The following is a 15,237-nucleotide window of genomic DNA, read 5'->3' as shown; positions in this document are numbered from 1 at the left end:
TTGTAATGTTTATTAATAGTTTTTTCTAATAAGTTGTTTAATACATAATTTATTATTTGTGAATTTCTTATTGCTATTTCCTGCTAGTCTTTCAGCGTAGCTTTGGCCTTTAACTGTTCAAAAAACCCTTTTTCTTATTACTGTGCTTACAGCTTGTATGATTATGGATTCGTTTTTTACCATTTTTATATACGTGTGCTATAACCTTACTTAAATTCTGACGTAAATTATGTTTTACGGTTTACTTTTGTAAGCAACTATTGTCTAAACGGTGTACCTAATCAACATGTGCTTTCTAAAACATTTATTTTATTTCGTTTACTTTTATCACACCTATTATTTTAACCGTTGAATAAGTTTTGCTGAACCTAACTTTAAGACCAGACATAAAAGTGAGATTTTTACGTCACATAACGTCGATATGACGTTACGAAAATGGTGATTTTGACGTACAGTGTCAAGTCTTTTTCATGTGATTATCACGTTCGATGCTGTCCGTGTGCAGTTTCTCCTAGGTAATGAAGTATCCGCGCGCCATCTAAACAAAAACTCTTAACATAGGCATATCAGCAAGCTCAGATTCCTTCCATAAGCTCTGCTATAAAACTCACATATTTCCTAACCTCAGTTTTTACAGGCAGTGAAATGTAAACATGATGTAAACATTAACAGAATACTAAAATAGAATAATGGAAAAATCTAATAATCATTCAAAAGTGTCGTCTTGTGTCTTATACGCGAGATCTGCATACCACAATTTTTCATTGGACATCGAGAACTTTATAAGTTTATGGGAAAAGGAAAAGTCAATGAATTATACAGATTTTGCTACCATTTGGCAAAACAATAATTTTACTTTGATATTTGCGTAAGTGCTGGATAATTGGTTATATTTATACAGTTATTAGCTGTAGAATTAGTACTTCTCTTCTTCTCGAACTAATATTACAATTAACAATTGGGCTGATGCTGCGATTTATTCTCACTTGCTCAATATTGGAAATGTGAAGCTACTTGTTTCAAAACAAATACGCTTTGTAGCATTACAAGTAATTTGAAATCTTATGTAAATATCCATTTATGTATTTGATGCATTTTTATAAAATCTAGGTATTTGTTCTTTAGCCTTTGGGAAGCAATTATACCATTAGAACGTTTCTTCTTGTTATTTAACGATTTTAACAGTCCTGCTCTTCTAATAATTTGTATTACAAGGAGACCTTTGTGTAAACACTAACCTGAAAACCAATATCTGAATGCACGCAAGTTTAATTGTTTCTACAACTTTGAAACGCGATTATTCGGAAACCTCTGGACAGAAAGCAACAAAGTAATAACTAATGTAAAGAGAATTGAACACCCTTTAAAACGATGTGCCACTTGACCCCCTTCCCATTTAAGATTCTAAGAGTGGCATCTACCCGTCGTAGGGGGTTGAAACCAGGAGGCTAAAAATAATCAGTTAAAGTGTCCACCTTACAAATAAAACTGATGGCTCTTTCCGATTTTTGTGCCCTGTATATGTATATGTATTGGCAACCAACCATTCAAATATTCATAAAAAAAAATTATTCACAATCAAAGATCAACAGTTGCTAATTGAAAAAGGGCTCTACAGTCGATGCGAGCCTAAGATGATCAAACAAATCTACAATACGTGAGTACTACAAACTTAGTAATAAAATAAATAGAAAGCTTCTCATTAATTTACAATAATTTTTATTAAGGTTATTAAGAATTATCAAATGTATTGCGCTAAAACACATAGAAAAAGTGCGTCTTTTGACGTTGAGTCACAACCACTTGTGTGCCTGGAGGAGTTGGTTGTTTTAGGAGTGTCACAACTAAATGATCAGTCCTGAAAGTAAGGTGCTCCTTTATACAGGGGGTATCAGCCAAATAGAATAAATGGGGGTTTGTTCGAAAAACTGGTCGAACACCAAACTTTTTATACAGGGTGTGTCATGTATCGGCACATTACCAACTTTCCTATTTTAAATGAAACACCCAACAAAAATACGATTAACAAAAGAAATTTATTAAATTGAGATTGTATAATAATCACCCAGTTTTTATTCAACAAACCATTTAGAGGATTTGTTTTTCAATAGAATTGTGGTTTTTTTCTAGAGGACAATCATATATGAAATACCTAAAACTATTATGTGAAATCACATTGTCTGTTGTTAAAAACTACCTATTTAGTCAGGAAAATGTGTACGTGCAAATAGGAGCATTTTATTTGTTATATGCCTTTTTCTATAAACAACCCATACGGTAAGTATCTTTAGATCATAAAGGTTAAATAGATTTTTTAATTTAATTTTTCATATTATTTCAGTAAAGATGTTACAATACGGTTAACGTTGGAAGAACACAGGTCACTCAAGAGATTGTTAAACAAAATGTTGGACCAGGGCCAATACGACGCACTGTATATTTATGCCAAAATGAAAACAGATGAAGCATTCGATTTTGTTGGACAGCCTTCACCATTATGTAAGAACAGGACCATTCTCATCAAAAACTTGAAATAATGCATTGGTAAAATTGGGTATAAGGGTTAAAGTACAAAAAGAAACCACCGATTATTGTGGAACTAAAAATAGTTAATAGTTAGACGATAGATCTCGATGAAGAAGGATCCCGAGTTTATCAAAACCTTGTAAAAATGATAGCTAATATACTTTAATGATAAGACTTCAACAGTAAATTTCCCACCTTCGATGTTGTTGATTAGGTTAGTTGCAAACCAATTTTCCTCGGCACTTTTCTCTCGAATCTTCGAATGAGTTTCTCATATCGCACCGTAAGAGTGCAGGTTTCACAGCCGTCACATTTTGTCCTATCTTAGCTCTGCCTGGCCTTGAGGTATACATGTAAATTGTTTTCGCCTCGTTAACTTTAAATCCCATATATGCCGCTTTTTTTATTTCGTAAAATAGTTCTTTTAGTCTTGTGACGCTTATGCTCAACGCTTCTATATCGTTGAAATATGTCCGCAGGAAGTTGGATCCACTGGCCCCGATTAGCTGAGTTTCGATTTTGGTTCTTACTACCTAGGTTTTGTAGCTGTGATATGATAGTATCGGCACCATATTTAAGAAGTTCGGTTATAATTAGGTCTCCGCCAGAGGCTTTATTATTTTTTAAGTTCTTTATTGCTTTTGCAATTGCCTCTTTAGAAGGGATCTCATTGGGTTATTCCGCAGTCAGCAGATCCAGTGCTTCCCCTTCTTCACCAGTTCAGCCATTGATCAGATGATTGAAGTAGTTTTTCCACGTTTGCAATATGTCTACTTTGTCAGTTATTAGATCTCCATTTTCCGTCTTTAAGATATTATCGGTCCTGGGCGCGGATCCTGTTTTTGTAGAAGGTAATTTTTGGTAGAATGTTATTGAGTTATTTTTCCCCTCTTCTTCATTTTGCGAATTAAAATTGTTTATTATGTATTGTTAAGCGACGGAAAATTATTTTTTGTGGAATTTATTTTCTGCATTAAATGATCATTCTTCAAAGTGCAATGTATACAAAATTATCTTGCAAAACTAGTACGTCGAATTTTCAACGGCACATGGAATGCAACATATTCCAATCCACAATATTAATAAATTCTGAAAATTTTCGCGAAGAGTAGCGAAGTGATATTTTCACTCAAATAAAGTTTTTTTTCAGATCAAAAATTAAAATCAAATATAGTTTGTTCACAAGGAATTAAGAGCTACAGAGCTTTTCGTTCTGTGTAAATCAATAGTTTTTGTTACTATTTTAATTTTTTCAGAAAGGTTTTTGGAACTTTTAGAGTATGGGTTTACAAAATGTGTAGCCAGTTGCTAGGCATCCACAAGTGAAATCTCACATCACAGGTTAAATTCACACTTAAAAAAATCACATTCACAGTTATAACAGTGATTTTAAAATTACGCTTTAGCTCATCTGTAGTTAGTGTTTTTCTGATAAGTCGCTCTAATTCTTCCTAATACTGTGTTTTTACCGCTGTCTGCTGAAGCTTTTCTCTATTCCACTGAGGAGAGCGACGACTGGTTCGCTAATTCTTTACTGTGAATATTCTGGTCAAAACCAGAAAATGATCTGAATCGGTCCCCGTGCAGCTTCTCACGCCTATGCAATAGCCATTACGTTCGTGCCAAACAAGTCAATTTTGCAAATGTTTAAATTTCGGACTTTAGTTAGAGTCCTTTAAAAATATTCTTAAAACGCCCACTGCTGAAGATGAAAAGCAGGTTTGTTGGGAAACAAGTGCGCGTTTATTAACAGATAATCAATATCAGAAATCGTTACCGAAAAGTTATATTTTTTACACTTAGCTACTAATATTATATTATTGTTAACTGAAATTTATGAATAACAATATATAGGTCCTTCATAAATAGGCAAACGTTTATTAAATCTAATTAGCGTAAAATATATTAGCGCTTTTCTGCATAACTTTGTTGTATTTGGCCTATTTCTTATAATTGAAAGAAGTCTATGAAGAGCAAATAGCAGCAAATATTTTATGTTTATTTTATTTTAAAACGTTTTGGTTTAAATTATCCTAGATGTATTTGAAATAAAAATTATTGATACAAAAATTTTCTTTTCCATAATATTCACATATATTTATTTCAGATTTAACTTCGAAAAATGGTAATGATACTACGCTAACTGCTATTGGAGCTTCTCGACAGTTTTCAGCTATATTATCTGATCTTGAAAAAGTGTTAAAAAGCGAAGCAGTTGACACTCTAGACAAGACGTGTACGACGTATGCGACGAAAATGGCAGTATTTGCAAGTAAAGTAACTCTTGTAAAGTAGTGGTAGTATTTCGTAATAGAAACTCGTTTCTATTATTTTGTAAGTGCCAAGGTTAAGATAATAAGTACATAAGTTGCGAATTTAAATTTTTGGTAAAAAACACAAAAAAACAAGCATGGTACTTTCTACACATGCTCATTCATTTGGCAAACTTTTTACTTCCGTATAAATCTCCTATAACATAGTATTGTAATGTTTATTGTTATCCTTATTGCAGAACGACACCCCGGCTTAATGCCTCCTGTCACTACCATTATGAATGATCTAAAAGAAACTTATACTGAGATTATGGATTGTGGAAATTCCGTTATAATTGAGTCGGACCCGAAAGATGCTGACCTTCTTAAGAGGCAAGCTGTGCGAAGAAAAGCAGTAGCTGCTCAAACCTCGGAGTATCGTGGGTCGAAAATTGTAATTACTGCTGCTGATTTGGATAAATAAAATATTTCAAATTCAGATGACGTATATTTGAAAATACTAATAAAATACATAAGAAAGTACTAGTAAAATATCTAAGTACATGGCTCAGATAAGCACATTAATCCGCAAGAATTAGTATTTATTTGAATATGTTTTTTATTATATTTTTATTTCACAGTCAGTCCTGGAAAATCAGATATTTTGGGCTGGTTTGAAGACAACTTCATACTTCATACTCAAGTACATCATACTTCATCAGGTGGGATTTTCCCTATTGCAAGCGTGTTACTTTCTAATTGCTGTTTCCACAAATCAGCATGTATGCCATCCTTCTTTAGCACTAAATCATCGTGCCTAGGAATATAATATTTAAACAAGTGAAATACATGTGAAACATTTCACATTCAAAATATATATTCATTGATTGAATTTTAACGAACTTTCCGCGTTCAACGATTTCTCCATCTTCTAATACTAAAATCTCATCAGCTCCGCGAATGGTGGAAAGTCGATGCGCTACTATTACGGTTGTTCTTATGCCGCTCATTTCATTTAATGTATTTTGAATATTTCTTTCTGTGTGGGTATTTAAAGCACTAGTGACCTCATCCAGGAGTATTATAGGCGGTGCTTTAAGTAAATCTCGCGCAATTGCGACTCTGCTTTTCGCCGCCACTCAGTTTTAAACCCCTTGCACCTACCTACAAAACAATTTTCATTAATTAGTAAAAAAAATAAGTTTGGCTAGTCCAAAGATTGTTACCACAGCATCATGTTGCTTAGGGAATGTTACAATTGTGTCGTGTATGTCGGCTCCTTTTGCGGCTTCAATAATTTCCGCATCTTCGACTGTAATTCTGCCATATTGAATGTTATATCTGAAAACATCGTTAATCAAAAGATCGACTTTTTGCTACATTTATAGTACTTATACATAAAATTGTGGGAGCTGACTTCCTTAAATTGCAAAAAATCCTTCTATGCAAGGCAAAATACCAGTAACGTGGCAAAACGCTAATATTATAGAAAAAAGGAGGCCCAAGTAAGATAGGGAATACCGCAAAATCAGCTTACTGTTGCACCTGTACAGGGTGGGCCAAATTGAACACTTTTAAATGGAAACTCCCATTTCTATACCGGATAAACAAAAACTGATGTCGGTGTCTGAGCGTCCATTTTTATGACAAAATTAATGACGGAAATCGCATGTCAATATCTCTAACAGTTTCCGAGATACAGCGAGAAAAAACTTTCTTCGAAAACATTTTCAAAGAAGTTTTTCACGTAGTATAATAATGTAAATTTCATTTGCGATATGCAAATATTTTCCTATTTATGAATAGAAAATATATATTTTTAAATGGGACACTCTGTATATTTTGCTATATTTAACTTCAGCTTGAAAGCCTACCTTTACAAACATATATCATATTCTATGTTTTACTTAAGCATTCTATGAAATATAGAGCTTTAAAGATTTTTCAAGTTTAAATGACAACCGTCAATTTAGACAGAAAAAATAGACCGTTATTACAGAAGTATATTCTATATAGTATATAGATATTCTACAGGGTGTCCCAAAAGTAATGACACAAAACAACATGGTGGATTCCTGGGGTGAAAATATGATGATTTAACAGAACTTACCTTAGTCCGAAAGTTGACGGTTGCCGACATACAGGGCGTCAAAGTTACATTTTAATTTAAGTTTTTCGTTATCCTACTTTGAACGGAGCTGCAAATTTTAACGAAATTTGGTATACAGGGGTTTTTGAGCATAAGAAATCCAAGTCCATCATCAAATTTTGATCAACTTGTAGGAAAAACCACTTACGGCGATATCTGGGCAAAAAAATGGTTTCAACTTTTTGGTCACCCGGTATTCTGACTTCTACGTTGGTTGTGTCTAATCGCCTATTAATTTGGTACAAAAAAGGTATTCTTAGTCGATGTCCCAACAAGCCTCTGTTTCCGAGATATATAGAAACGTTGGACCTATATATCTGTGTAGTCCCGCCGAGCTGCTTTCAACCACAATTCCCGTTTCTTTTCGTTTAATGGCACTTTTATACATGTTTTTTCTGGTGTGGACATAGTGGTACTTGTGCATTGTGGCACCATACAGTATCGATAAACCATTTTATTTTTCGAATAATTGCGAAACAAGCAAAGGGAAAGTCTAAATTCACACTAGAGCACGACCACACGGATAAGCGCCGATCCTGGCGGACCTGAAACATACCCTGCGATGTCACATAAGGCTTAGACAAAAACACGTCGTTTCGGCGCGCTTTGTGTGCTAATAAATTCGTCATGACTAAGCAGAATAAGGAAAAAAATTGTAGGACCCTTATAGGTTTGTCATTAATCAATTTTACCAAATAATAAAAAAATGTGCAACAATCCTATTGTTCGAGAATCACAAGATGCTTTATGGTTCACGATGTCATGACCAACGTTGCAGTAGTGGAGCTGTTCATTTGTAGTTTGATACTGCGCCCATCCTCTTCTTTTCAAACTGCTACCCATTCATTAAACGTATTTTTCCTTTGCGTCACCCTGTATATACAAAACGAGTATCTGGGAAGGAAAGAATGGAATTGAACATGCAGGGAAAACATTCCAAACGAATTTAAGTAAGCAAAGTGTATTGAAAATTATCATCCAATTTATTACACAGTAAGAGTTGTTAAGACGAACCCTCAGATATCTATAGATAACAGAGAATGAAAAAACCGAAAACGGAGAMAAAACTATTTCTTACATAAATGAACCAAAATCATCTAACTAACCTGCCGAAACACAAAAGCACGAWAATAGTTTCGTTTTCAATGAGTGATAATATTGAATATAAACGTGACTGGGCAAGAAAATTGAGTCGAAAATRAAAAGATTTAACTCTGAAATGATTATAATACACACACTACAAACACTGTTGCCCAATCCTTAGTGTCACTTAAAAGTACCATTATCAATGATCTAAATGAAACTTATGRTGAGATTATTGATGGCAAGAGCTCCACATTAACTTAGGTCTTAGGTCCGAAAGATATAAAGCTTTCGGTCTACTTCAGGCACAAGCTGTCCGGAGCTGAGCAGCAGGTGCCTCAAAGTCACTATATTGTGATTCAAACAGTACTAACTGTTGCAGATTTGGATAAATAAAACAGTTCGAATTGAGTTGATGTATATTTGCAACTGCTATTAAAAAACATCGGTAAGTATTATTAAAATATCTAAGTACATTGTTGAGATAATCACAGCAATCCGCAAGATTAAGCATCTGTTGGAATATGTTTTCTTTTCTCATTTTAATCCGTCGTCATTTCTGGCAACATCAAATTCTTTAGGCTGATTTGGAGGCGCCTTTTGAATAGCGCTATCATCAAGTGGGATTTCCTCTATTGTAAGCTTGTTACTTTCTAATTGTTGTTTCCACATACCAGCATATATGCCATCCTTCTTTAGCACTAAATCCGCGTGTCTAGAAAACGAATTTTTAAGGAATTAAAAATAATTTGTTTACATTAAAATAGATTTTAATTGATCGAATTTTAACTAACCTTCCTCGTTCAACTATTTCTCCATCTTTTAATACTAAAATCTCATCGGCTCCGATTATCGTAGATAGTCGATGTGCTACTACTACACTGGTTCTATTAACGCACATTTTATTTAATGACTCTTGAATATTCCTCTCTGTGTGGGTATCTAAAGCACTAGTTGCCTCATCCAGGAGTATTACAGTCGGTGCTTTTAGAAGAGTTCGCGCAATTGCAACTCTCTGTTTTTCTCCACCGCTCAGTCTTAAACCCCTTTCACCTACCTATAATATAATTTTTATTAATCAGTAAAAAAATACATTTTGGTCGTTTGGCCAGTCCGAAGATTCTTACCACAGTATCATATGCCTGAGGGAATGTTACAATTCGGTCGTGTATATCGGCACCTTTTGCAGCTTCAATAATTTCCGCATCTTCGGCTGTAATTCTGCCATATTGAATGTTATATCTGAAAAAATCGTTAATCTAAAGATCGACTTCTTTCTTCTACCTTTAGGCAGTAGGCATTCAGGTATATAAAGGAAAAATCATTGACTGGAACAAATTCATCTAAAATTTAAGGAAGGTTTTTTTGGGAGAGGGAACTTTTTCCTCTTAACCGCGGTACTTCTAATCACCAATTTTGTTGCACAGAGTGGCTCAAAAACAAAAATTGGCCACCATTAATTCAACCTTTCCAAATAAAATTACGTATCAATTTCATCCATTAAATTGTAACTTTTTTGTGCTAATTGTGAATAAATTGATTAATAAATATGAAATAATGTAAATGATACAAATACGTACTTAATTGTTTGGTTAAATAAAACTGTGTCTTGTGGAACCACTCCTATAATAGCCCGTAGTGATTCTTGGGTCACTTGGTTCTTTATATTATAGCCATCAATAACAATTGATCCTGAATCAACGTCGTAAAATCTGAATAGCAACTTTATTATGGTACTTTTTCCACTCCCAGATGGTCCAACCTGCAAAGAACAGAAACAAAACTTAATTAAAAGTAAACATGAAAAAATCTTATCGAGTTCTTACCAATGCGACTGTTTTACCGGGAGGCACAGAAAAACTGACGTTTTTGAGTATAGTTTTTTCGGGTGTGTAGTTAAAGTTAACATTGTTGAATTCAATCCCACCTCCTTTAGGGAGAAGTTTTTGGGCATCTTTTGCATCAACCACTTCCTGCTCTTGACGTAGCAAGTCGAACATATTTTCCATATCGACAAAGTTATTTTGGATTTGCCTGAAAATTATTCGTACTAATTGATATTCCTACTTGACTTTTTCCTTGGTTCGTTTTCAAAACAATTTAAAAAATGTTACTATTATTTATTGCAAAGTTTCGTACAGGCTACAAAGAAATGATTGAGAAATGATAAAGCAACACACATTTATTTAAAAGATTTTCTTTGAGACCCACTTCGGGTGGGCAAATTCTGCATCCTAATCTCATGACGAACCAATCTTGATAAATATGGGGAACTTTGTAAGTGTAATCAATTAACTGGCTGTAACATATAGGTACAACAACTTATTCGATTTTAATAAACTTAAACTTAGAATCAAATCCAGTCGATCAAGATAGTTTTATTGTAATGAATGCTGAGAATGCAATTGGCAATATTAACAGTTTTTTATAGTTGATCCCGGAAACATAAATCATGCGGCATAATTATGATATCATAATCATAAACCAGATTACGGTTGCTCAAAAAAAACGGTACAACTACGGTTTAATTTCCACAGTTATTGCCAAAGCAATAATGTTCATATTTTGTCAAAATTATGCAGAAAAGCCGAACTTGTATCTACCCACTATAACAATATTAAATAATACGGATCTTTTTTCAAGGAAGCAATCAAAATATAATAACCTTTTTAATAAATCAATTCAAAACCATCTTAAAGGTTCTACATGCCGCAAAAGCTAACTATTTATTTCATTAAAGTGATTTTACATGGGGGATATTCAAATAAGTACACGAGTTTAGAAGATTTTTATTATTATCTCATTAAATCGGAAGCCATTAAAAAGGTGGAGGAAAAATGCTTGGCGAACAATAAAATTTTAATATTATTAGTGAGAAACAGTGCTTGACCGCAGACATTAGGACGCAATAAGTCCTTCAATCAATGTACTAGAAAGTTTTTAATTGACTTAAACTCTTCTTTTGGCCATGAGTTTTACATGAACGAAAGCAGATTAAACTTTATTTTTCACGCTTTCTTCTCAAATTCAAATGTCACCTGATTTATTCCGCATAATTTGCGTTTCGGATGATTCCATAAAAATTGTTATTGTTTGCGTCCACTTAATGTGATAATCCAAAAGAGCTGTACAGGATGTTCCATAAATATACCCAGAACATTTTAGCGGTTGTAACAGACATTAAAACACGTATTTCGTACTTTATTTTTTATTTTTCGCGGTACAGGACGTTAAATATAAAATCTGCTTACGAAAAAAGAAAAATTTTCGCTAAGGGAAATCTGTCTTCTAACCGTTTTTTTTTCGGCAGTTAATGAGCTTAGCGACTCACTAATTAAAAGTGCCTTTTAATTTATTTGTGCTAAAAGACAAAATGACATTGTTCTAATTTTAACAAAATTATATTTGGCGTGGGCTAATTAGCCATTTTGCAAATAACTCGAAAGCGGTCGTCAATATACAGGGTGTCCCGTAAGCTTATGATCAAAAGGGCACTGCGATATTCTTTGGACCAAAATAAGACGATCTGACCTAACTTTTATTAATAAAAAATGTCTGGCTCCTCTGCTATTGATCGTCAAAATTATTCAAAAAATTTTTAGTTGGACGATGAAATCAACTCATTTTTTTAGGTTGATATTTGCAGTAAATGTCTAGCATTGCTAAGTGACTAGAAAACAGACATATTTTTTACGCAAAACCTATGAATGCTACAAGATTTTACAGAGGACGAAATTGTTAAAAAATGATTAGTGCATTAACCTAAAAAAATGAGTTGATTCCATCCACCAAATAAAAAGTTCTGATAGTTTTTGTACCACGACACTCAAGAATTCACCACTTGTCCAAAACGGCTGAACTCGATTGTTTCACCAAAATATGAGTCTTACATAAGAACAAATTCACAGCGAGTTTTACTAAAATACATCGTACCATTCTCCCGATATTTCAAAAAAGATAATTTTTTTGAAGAACTTTGACCATCAAAGCAGAGGAGCCAGACATTTTTTGTTTATAAAAGTTAGGTCAGATCGTCTTCTTTTGGTCCAAAGAATATCGCAGTACCCTTTTGATCATATGCTTACGGGACACCCTGTATACAGATATATATATTGACGATCGTTTTCCACTGGACGATGTAGATTCTAGAGAGATAATTTAATAAGTGAGAGTTAAATCTCTTAAAATGTGAAAAAGTTGGAACTAAAAACCAACGTAAAAGTTCTCATTGCAACACCATGTATATTGCAAACTCTGTGTTTTCTGACAGATGTTTGCGACTCAAATATTCTTGCTTTGATATTCCCTACGTCCTCTACAAATTTGGTCGGTATATTTATGAAACATTCTGTATTTGTGCGTTATTAAATAACGAAAATTATCTTTTCATTTACATACTCTATAAGATATAATTCTTCTAAGAATGCGATGAAAATGTCATAGATTAGGTCTCCGTTGTGACGACATGCGGTAGTAGAAAATAATTTCCAGTATTTTCGGATTAATGCATTAAAATGTATCGATCAGATATATATTTCACATGGGACTTACCTATATTGCATTCCAAACATATTCAACGGACCATATAATTGAACTATGTAAGTAGCAAACAAGACATAGTCACCAACATTGTATTCGTTTGTGTTCACCACATAATAAGCACAAAGTAAACTTCCAGCCAGAAGTCCCGAATTTGCAATCAAATTCTGAGCTGAACTCATCATGTTCATCGTAATTGTGGTTTTCCATTCCTCAACCTAGAAACACAACGCTTTTAATGAAAGCAAGTATAAAGTTCACTTTGGTATAAGTAGGTACATCTATAACTTTGTAATTTGTTTTGTCTGTGTTAATTGTAATTTTTAAATAGTTAGCAAAATGGAAAACTTTCCTTCGAGAGACACCTACCTGATATTTCAAAATCGCTGTTTTGTAGGCATCAACCTCGTATTCTTCAGCACCGTAATATTTAACAGTTTCAAAATTGAGCAGTGAATCTACACTTCTTGCACGAGTCTCATTGTCGGCCAAATTCATACGTCTTCTGAACTTTGATCTCCATTCGTTAATAGATATTGTAAAAACTGCAAGGAAAGCAGGTCGATATTAAAAGAACTATTAAATGAAGAAAAAGAAAAGAATACACTTACTCGTATAGAGAATCATTGTGACGCTGACGATTATTCCAAACTTATAATCGAACACAGTGAAAAAATATATGATTGCTATCAGCAAATCAATAATTGTTGGCACAAGTGAAAATAATATCAACTGTAGCAAGCTGTTGATACTCTCAGTTCCTCTGTCCATTATTCTCAGCACTTCTCCAGTTTTACGGTTTAGATGCCATCGTAACGATAGACTATGCAAATGCCTGAATAGTTGTACCTGGAAGCAATAAAAATACCAACTCTGTTCAGATTTGAAATATTGACTTTGAACGTCTTACATGATGATTTTAAGCCCAGACGGCGACCGAATTTTAGAACGTTTGGTTACTTTTTCTACGAGGACTGAGTTTTTTTATTCTTAGATGCACTTCTGAAGAAGTTGTCCATGAAAATCAAGGAATGTTGCTTTATTCCAAGTAAATCCAGCAAGATATAATCAGAACTATGTGTGTCCTTCGTACCAAAAACACCATTTCTGGTACTAAATTAACGACTTATTCCCTTTTAGCTTCTTTAGTTGGGCCATCTAAAACTAAAAATGTATAGAATGCTACCCGTAATCATTGCAGGTACATAATGTTTCAATATAGAAGCATTTTTATTAGCAATATTTTCTAGAGTATTATGGAATCTTTATCGCTGCGCGCAACACTCCTTGTAGTTCTCATAGGTTTTCTCAAGAAGTGCTGATCTTAATAGGAAGTTTTAGGATACTTTGCTCGTCCTGATTTACGTATGTTTGTGAGTTTCAAACTTAGAAGAAATAATTGTAAAAAAAATAACCGTTTATGAGTTAAGTTTTCGTGTGTGCTCGATCTGAGGTTTGCTCAGCACATTCAAATTTTAAAGTTAATACAAAAAGTTTATGAAAAGATTTGTGACCAACAGTCAGTTTTCGAAATGCTTTGTGCTCAAATTAGATTTTTCTTGAACATTCTGGGCATTTTTAAGTGCTCATGCTAATCTACACTTCTGCTAGGGATGGTTTAGTAGAGTCTAAAGAAAAACAGCCAAGAGGTTTCGCTGCCATAAAAAATCATGTAAATTAGGAATCTTAAATACGGTCAATCAGTTCTTTTCGAAAAATCAATGAAATAAAAATATTCTAAGACGGGCGAACTTTGTGGCTGTTACAAATTTTAAAAGGCCAATTTAAGTCATGATCTTTATGAATAAACAAAACTTTGGCTTTGAACAAAAAAAAAACTGATTTTTTTACTAAACATCGGATTGAACGACGGATTTTGAAGATTCACTAGGAGATCAACATTAAGGAAGATAGCAAATTTATGGAGAACAAATAGTTAGAATGTTCGTGTGCGATTTTTTTTAAGTTAAAGTTTTGGCAATATAATATTCGGGTACGCTAATGCCGACTAAATTTGTGTAAAAATGTATCCGCTTGGTGTTAAAACAATTCCTAAAAAGCACATGAAAAATTATACTACATCGAGCTAAGTAATAGAAATGTATTGCAAACGGTTAACTTTTTAGTGAAGAGTATCGTAGTTTGAAGAAAGTATAATTTTGAACTGTTATTTAAATATTGTTAAATATTGTTATATATTATTATATTAAATCAATGTTCAGTGAAAACTTCCTGAAAACTAATAATTGTTTGTTAACTCACTGTATATGGAGATATAATAACTGTTATATAATGAATTGTTCCATCTCTACAGAAAACGAAGAAATTCTCTGTGGCCTAACACTAAGTTAAAACATGTAAAATCAAATATCATTTTGAGAAAGTTTTGTCATATTCTTTAATTTCAAAGAATCAATAGCATTCAAAGTGTTGTCATTTTTGTCTAAATCTCAATGTAATAAATTTTATTTTTGTTTCAGTAATATCACAATTGACGTTCTTTTGCGTATTTCCTGTTTACATGTTTTTTTGCAATAAACAAAAACTTTAGAATTCTGAGTGTCGAAATTAAACTATTAATTATTTTTTTCTGGTAACAATCATACAAACAAATTGTTGTTTTTTTTGTTGTTTGCATTTGTTTTTCTTCAACTCAGTAAATCAGTAGTAAATTTTAAGCAAAATCGC

At 33.2% G+C, this 15,237-nt stretch overlaps 2 protein-coding genes across 3 annotated transcripts in view; one reads left to right on the top strand and one right to left on the bottom strand.

Annotated features, from left to right (window-relative positions):
* The first annotated feature begins 606 nt into the window (after positions 1-606).
* Positions 607-5,277, top strand: LOC109542132. 2 transcript variants are annotated; one of them, XM_019911203.2, is made up of 6 exons: positions 679-868; positions 1,402-1,657; positions 2,131-2,277; positions 2,342-2,499; positions 4,634-4,798; positions 5,039-5,277. In XM_019911203.2, exons 2-6 carry the CDS (start codon positions 1,635-1,637, stop codon positions 5,260-5,262), a joined length of 717 nt encoding a protein of 238 aa, XP_019766762.1. In that variant the 5' UTR covers positions 679-868; positions 1,402-1,634; the 3' UTR covers positions 5,263-5,277. The 2 variants fall into 2 exon arrangements, with proteins under 2 accessions (XP_019766761.2, XP_019766762.1); XM_019911202.2 differs by lacking the exon at positions 1,402-1,657 and having other exon boundaries at positions 607-868.
* Positions 5,278-8,417: 3,140 nt separating this feature from the next.
* Positions 8,418-15,237, bottom strand: part of LOC109542115 (ATP-binding cassette sub-family B member 6) — a 9,158-nt gene continuing 2,338 nt past the window's right edge. The window contains exons 4-12 of the mRNA XM_048665760.1: positions 13,460-13,463; positions 13,161-13,398; positions 12,919-13,094; positions 12,562-12,767; positions 9,837-10,044; positions 9,591-9,772; positions 9,138-9,252; positions 8,805-9,067; positions 8,418-8,725 (exon numbers count right to left, since the gene is read on the bottom strand). Coding sequence (XP_048521717.1) covers positions 8,548-8,725; positions 8,805-9,067; positions 9,138-9,252; positions 9,591-9,772; positions 9,837-10,044; positions 12,562-12,767; positions 12,919-13,094; positions 13,161-13,398; positions 13,460-13,463 — 1,570 coding nt within the window. The 3' untranslated portion in view covers positions 8,418-8,547. The remainder of the gene's footprint in view (positions 8,726-8,804; positions 9,068-9,137; positions 9,253-9,590; positions 9,773-9,836; positions 10,045-12,561; positions 12,768-12,918; positions 13,095-13,160; positions 13,399-13,459; positions 13,464-15,237) is intronic.

The sequence above is a fragment of the Dendroctonus ponderosae genome, unplaced genomic scaffold (genome assembly GCF_020466585.1).
Source record: "Dendroctonus ponderosae isolate FM_Combo_2020 unplaced genomic scaffold, Dpon_F_20191213v2 Dpon_F_20191213_4, whole genome shotgun sequence".
Taxonomy (NCBI): domain Eukaryota; kingdom Metazoa; phylum Arthropoda; class Insecta; order Coleoptera; family Curculionidae; genus Dendroctonus; species Dendroctonus ponderosae.
This window is presented reverse-complemented; position numbering and strand designations above follow the sequence as displayed.